Below are 7,236 nucleotides of genomic sequence, written 5' to 3' on the forward strand. Positions count from 1 at the left end.
AGAACAGTAACAGTATGTCTAATAAAAATGTCGATAAAATGGTAGTATACTTAGGTTAAGTCAAATTGCATGGCTTAAATCGTAAGACTAAATAATATATACCGCAGTTCGTAGTTTGGAAAGCGGCCAAGATTTGAAAACAGTTTATAGACAGAACGACGATAAGCGTAAAGTATATCAATGTAGATTTGTAACATATAAATCTCTATTCCCAAATGGACGAACAATTTAATTTAGTACACGATACTTTTTAATTAAACAATTTCATTGTTTTAAATAAACTTTTTTTTGTATACTCTACCTACATACTACAAACGGATGATTTGAAAAACTATATTGTCATTGCTTTAACCTTTAATATATAATACTTAATGCATTGTTGTCGTTAGCTCATACTTGTCCTAACCTAGGGATTCAGAGCCTATTCAAGTTAGTCTTATCTAGGCGATACTACAGATTATAGTAAACAACACGCTGGATAAGGGTAGGTTTGTTGCCTTTACACATATCTTGGAATTTCTTTACCGATATGTGCAGATTACTTCACGATACCTTCACCTTAAGAACGTCAGATTTTACAAATGAAATTTGTAAATCGAAAAGCAATATGCACAGCAGGGTTCGAATCTAGACGTTTAGATTTCGGTCCGGTTCTGTCAAGCGCTAAACAACTGCGCCACAGACGCTTTTGACTTAATGAGTAAGGTCATAATTTTTTTTAAATCCGTAATCCATTTATATTATCTTTTATCACAACCTTGAGCGAATTGATATCATTTTAAAGCGCGGTTATTATTAGTAAATTAGTTGTGTCTATCAGAAGTGTATAATGGGAGAAATGAAGATACTTGTTATAAAATTTATTTTGCTAGTTGCTTTTGCATCTAGTGAAAAGGTTCGCTTTGATAATTACTCTCTATACAAGATATTTCCTAAAAATGAACATCAAATCTCAGTACTCCAAGAGTTACGAAATAATGAAGATAAATACGATTTTTGGAAAGACCCTGCAGTGGTTTCGGAATATGTAAGCATCCTATCAAGTCCTCAAGACAAGAGTCAGTTGGAAAGTTTCCTGAATCAAAATAACATTGATTTTGTTATTACACAACCTAATATTCAAAAGTAAGTTCTTAATTTTGTATCATTTACTTAGGAATTTTCCACCGCTGTCTTGGAAGTAGAAATACCTGATAATTTTATTTAAATTTCACTTAAATATTATATTAAATGTCTACTTTGTTCGAATAAATTGAGAGGTGCTAATATTGTTCTAAATTTTGTAGGATAATAGATAAAGAAAATGTCGCAACTTATACAAGGAACAATCTCAGAAACATGACATGGACCAGATATTATGACATGGATAGTATCAATTCTTGGTTAGATGATTTGGTATCTTCATACTCCGTTGTAACAGCTGTAGTAGGTGGACGATCCTTAGAGGGTCGTGATATAAAAGGCATCAAAATATCACACGGATCTGGAAGAAGAGCGATAGTTCTAGAAGGTGGTATCCACGCTAGAGAATGGATATCACCAACAGCTGTTTGCTACATTATTGACCAATTACTTACGAGCAGTGATAGAGAAACCAGGGCGGCTGCTGCTGATTTCGATTGGTACATATTCCCAGTTACCAACCCTGATGGTTACATTTTCAGTCATGAAGTGGTAAGATTTGATTTTTCAATTGCTGACATTGTTTGGCCCTAAAATATTAAACGAATTACAAGTTTAGTAGAAAAGTTGGTAGAAGATTTAATTTAATTTAATAATTAATTTTAGGATGAAATTATCAAAGTATCTAAATACATTTTCATAATCAAGTATTTGAAGTCTTGAGAAGTTTACACCAAGTTTGTTTAAGACTATTGATAGTCAGAAAGCCTTCGCGACTACAAATATTATAATTTTCAAAACAAATTATCTTGAATAAACATTTTTAAGATTCTAAGAAAATGTCCAATATTTTTACAGAACAGAATGTGGCGTAAGAATCGCAGACCTATAGGCAATAATTACGGTGTCGATTTGAATAGAAACTGGAACAACAATTGGCTAGGTATGTTTTTTTATTATTTACTAGCTGTCGCCCGCGACTCCGTCCGCGCGCATTTGAAAAAAACTAAATAGGGGGGGGGGGGTATGAAAAATTGATGTTGGCCGATTCTCAGACCTACTTAATATGCTCACAAAATTTCATGAGAATCGGTCAAGCCGTTTCGGAGGAGTTTAACCACAAACACCGCGACACGAGAATTTTATATATTAGATAATTTCTTGAGATTCGTAATAAAATGGCTATCATTAGAAATGATACTGAAGTTAATTTCATGTAACATTTAAAATTATCCGTATACTGTTACAACCACTACGACCAAAATGTTATATACCAAAACAAACAAAGGTAAATTAACGAGTAATAAACAATAACATTCCAAATATGAAAATGATTAATTAATTTTAAAAATGCATGTACTGTAATTTGTCATTTTTACGATATGTCTACCTGATAAGTTGTGATAAAGTCATAAATATTATATTTACGAAGTATCTTCGCAATCAGTACAGATTAGTAAGTAGGTAGCTGGAATCTTTAAGTGTCGTGTGTCGTAAGTAAAGAAAAAAAGAATCGAATGAAGGGATGAACGAATTTTGAAATAAGAAATGAATAAAGGAGAGACGAGACTTTTGTATGAAATAATAAATGATGTGTTTAAAAGTGGCTATAAAGATCCTACCTTAAAGTTTTCTATGTTTACAGTTCACGGATCAAGTAGTAATCCCGCAAGAGACGATTACGCCGGTCTTGGACCATTCTCAGAACCGGAATCACGAAGCCTTTCTTCATACCTTTTAACACTACAAGGCAAAATAGATCTGTACCTTTCCTTCCATTCTTTCGGGCATCTTCTTTTGCTACCATTTGGAAATACAACTGAGCCTCTAGCAAATTACCATGATGCAGTAAGTTTAAAATTTCTTGCAATCAGCCTTATTATTATATATATTGAACGTAAAAAAAATTAAATCATGAAAATTTTACAATATTATTTATTCCAGATGAATATTGGAAGAAGGGCAATGGGTGCCTTATCAGTTAGGCACGGCACAAAATATGTTACAGGAAATATAGCTGAAGCTATCTGTAAGTACACCATCATCATCACTTTATTTTATTTATTTTTTACTCTAGAAGAAATTACTATATTTTATAGGGTGGCAAACGAGCAATCCACCTGAATTCGCCAAAATAATGAAACGACCGCTGTCAATTAACATCCGCAATTGCAGATGGGTTGCCGGAGGGGACAAACTGAAAGATTTCCCTTTTCTATGCGTCGTATTGTCCGTCGAATCCGCTTACTTCCCCTTCCAATTCTTTCCTTATAAAGACTGGGAAGGAAAGAAGACTAAAATTACGCCTTCAGCACGCACACTTATCTGACGAAACGAGGAATGACTTCTACTACACGTCCCTCTATTGTATCGTCGTGGTATTTCATCGATCGACCTGGTACATTCTTGCAACGGATGTTGTTGTTGCAGCCATGTTTTATGAAATATGCAGTTGACATAGTTGATGATGACTTAATACCGGATTTATTTAATGAATTTTAAAATGCCCATATATGTATGTTAAGGGTAAGAATATTTAACAATTGTTGATTACATTTACAGACCTTGCGACAGGCGGCAGTATTGACTGGGTCAAAGAACAACTTCAAGTACCTCTAGTATATTGTTACGAGTTACGTGATAATGGAACCTATGGATTCCTTTTGCCGGAAAATCAAATCCTACCCAACAATGAGGAAGTTATGGATTCCGTAATCGAACTGATCCATCAAGCGAAACGATTTGGATATATGAGTAGCGCGTCCGGTCTTAAAGCCAGTTTATTAATGTTAACAGCTTTGGTTTCAATTTACGTTTGTTAATTAAGGATATTCCTAAATGTTAAAATAAAGAATTAATAATTATTAACCGAAAGATTATTTTATATGGCTCATAGAACTTACAAATACTGTAGAGCTGTAGACGATGTAATGACTACCTAAAATTAGAAGAGCAGTTTTGTTCTATCACAATATTTACCTAAATGTACTAAAGAATCAACAACGTGTTTCAAATGGTTAGTGTGATGCTATCCTAATACTATGCAACAGATTTCTAAGTGTTTAACTCTTCATGTATTTATTTATTTAAATTTGTTTGCATCTGAGTTAGTAGCTAGATTCGTTATTAAACACATAAAAGTGTATTATAAAAATTTGGATACAAATAATATTAAAGCACTACAGCCACTTTTGCTATTAAACTTTAGTGGACTTGTATTCACTACGACCGCTGCAAAACACCATGTGAAGATTCAGCCGACGGCCATTAGGCTATATGAGAGCGGTCAACGAGAAAGAACAAGTTCATGCAAGATGATACGGCAAATTTTAACCTAACTTTGCTATAACTGTCGCCTATGATTACTTCATATAGACAGTGACTTTATAACCTACTTTGAAGTCTTAACACAATCCATTTTCTTTCTGGGGTTTGTCATTTTTTAGTCGTACTCTTTAATATCTGGTGTTGTTTATTTATTACTACAGTTTGAACGATCTGGCATTATTTCATGCCATTCAAAACTTCTATACATTTTTTTTTTTCATCTTTTGAATGTGAAATTCATTTCTTTTTGATTGTTCACTTTTGTATAAAGGTATTCACAGGACCACGGCTAGTGGTCGAGTTATCGCGATCATGGCGCTTTGATGCGCTCGCCCCCGGCCACTCGGAACTACGCACGGATTCCTTGCAAGTTATTTACAAACAAGTTGTGTTCAAAGTAAAACTAATAGAAATTCTACGTATTGTACTTTGATCAAATTATAAAGCCTCAATAGCATACAAATCGTACAATTTATAAGTAAAATTGCAGGATCAAAATAAAAAATTTAAGTGTTTTTATCGATATTTATTTCGAGTGGCAACTTTATAGTAAATTGTACAAGTTTTGAATACAGGTTTACAAGTTTTAAGGGTTCTCAGTGAACAAAAATTTTCTAATTTCTTTCGAAAGTCGTCCATTAATCCGTGCAGCTGACGCTCTCTCTCTCGTTAGTTTACATATTTTCCAACTGCAACAAGTTCCTTGTGAAGCTATAACATTGGTGATAACTCATTCTATAAAATAATTGTTATAGGCAGGTAGAAGCGCAAAAACCATGGGTGCATTTAATTATTTATTTCGAAATTTTTTGCCTTTTCCAGGCGTTGTTACAAACGTTGTTAATTAAAAACTCATATTGAGAAGAGTAACCAAATAGCTTAAAGGAATTGCTAATTAAGGCAATGCTTTATAATATGAAATAACAATGCATTGAATTTATAAAGTGTGATTATTAAAGAGTCGGTACACAGTTATTGTTAACCCAACAGTTTCACGGTAGGGCACTCAACGGTAATGGATTTGGTGGAAATTAATTATTTTGAATGCTCGACACACCGGCTTTATTCGTATTTCTAGAACTTTCCATGTTTAAAATTCGAGTTTTTGTTATGTTTTTAATTTAAGCTCTATAGACTAAAGGTTAAAGTGCAAATTTGATTGTTATTGAAATGGTATACAGATCTTACTATTGTTCACCGTTAATTGTTTTACTTTTTATTAGCACCTATTGTTACAACTGATACCTTTAATTTTGTCTGACTTAAATCTTTTCATTTTGATCAAAATTGACGAATTGCAGTCAATGGCGAATCTTTATGGCAGCTTCGTACATTTTCATTTAATGTCACAAAATCTATCTAAAATTTGAAAATAATTTTAGTAACAAGCATTTTGATGTGTTTCTTATTTTAAAAAAATAAACCTTGAATCTAGTGACTGAGTTGAACGAAAGTAAAAAAAAGGTAAAATCGTACCTTTAAAATCGTAATATTATAAATTTAACAAAATATATCACGTTCAATTTATTATTGTCAGAAGTTCTAGTTACATTATGAGAGAAACCTAAAGACCACTCCATTCTACATGAAGATGTGGCTAAGGAAATAGGTAAACCGCAAACAGATATTGGTAATGTATGCATTATTAACTTCCGTAGTTCAAAGCTCTTAGATAACTTTAGAATATTTTAGATTAATCATCTAGAAGACTGATTCTCAAAGTGATCCAGATAGACTCCTTGGAGTCCATAGAAGACTTTAATGCAAATTTTTTCAAATGTTATGTTGTATATATTCTTAAAGTGGCAAACGATACAAAATTAACCATTGTTAATCATTGTTAAGAAGATACGATCCATTTAAAAACAGAAACATTTATTCCGAATTTTATAATTTAATATAATATTGTATTAAGAATGAACGTTCACCAGGTGTGTACAAATAATGTAAATTAAGTTATCAAAGTAACAAAACCATTAATTTCTCGATCAGTTTAACGCCTTATTGACCAGCGTAAAGTGATAGAAAATACGTGGGAAGGGATATATTGATATAGGGAGATCGCGTGCTTACCGACGCCTACAGTAGGCTCGCTTATGCAAGGACTGAGTAAGAAATATTAACTATTTTATGAATCTTTATTATAGTTGATTTTTTTCTTATCTGTTCTCTGATTACAGCTTTTTCTATCCTTTATCTAATATATAAAATTCTCGTGTCACGGGGTTCGAACTTGAACTCCTCCGAAACGGCTTGACCGATTATTATGAAATTTTATATTCAATAGGTCATTCAATAGGTCTGAGAATCAGATACTATCTATTTTTCATATCGCTATTAGGTTTTTTTAACTGCGCGCGGACGGAGTCGCGGGCGACAGCTAGTTTATCTATATTTTTTTTTTTTTTTTATTTTTATGGGCGGCTCTATGCCGCCCTCTCGTACCCCTAACATGATCAAGGTCAGGGACCTGGGGTGCGGGATATTCTTTATTTCTTTATTTATTTGTATAAAAAACATTTCATAAAACTTAGATTACTAACACATTCGTTCTCTTAACTACTATATACATAATTTACTAAAATATAAAATAAAACCAATAAAATATTACGATTAAACATCTATGTACAGTTTAAAATTTTCAATAAAATAACATTACAATTATATATATATCTATTTACAGTTTAAAAAGCAATAAAAACTAATTCTAGGGCAAAAGGGCTATATAAAATAAATACTTAAGAGCTACGAATGTGAGTCAATTATATTTTTATGTCTTATTCCTAT

The 7,236-nt window shown here is 32.4% G+C and overlaps 1 protein-coding gene across 1 annotated transcript; it reads left to right on the forward strand.

Moving 5' to 3' along the window:
• The first annotated feature begins 791 nt into the window (after window positions 1-791).
• LOC123721877 (zinc carboxypeptidase-like) lies at window positions 792-3,990 on the forward strand. Its single transcript, XM_045681909.1, has 6 exons — window positions 792-1,125; window positions 1,287-1,674; window positions 1,981-2,065; window positions 2,768-2,970; window positions 3,067-3,151; window positions 3,685-3,990. The coding sequence occupies exons 1-6, from the start codon at window positions 830-832 to the stop codon at window positions 3,942-3,944; spliced, it is 1,317 nt and encodes a 438-aa protein (XP_045537865.1). The 5' UTR covers window positions 792-829; the 3' UTR covers window positions 3,945-3,990.
• The last annotated feature ends 3,246 nt before the right edge of the window (window positions 3,991-7,236 follow it).

This window comes from Papilio machaon, chromosome 17 (genome assembly GCF_912999745.1).
Source record: "Papilio machaon chromosome 17, ilPapMach1.1, whole genome shotgun sequence".
In the NCBI taxonomy this organism is placed as follows: Eukaryota; Metazoa; Arthropoda; class Insecta; order Lepidoptera; family Papilionidae; genus Papilio; species Papilio machaon.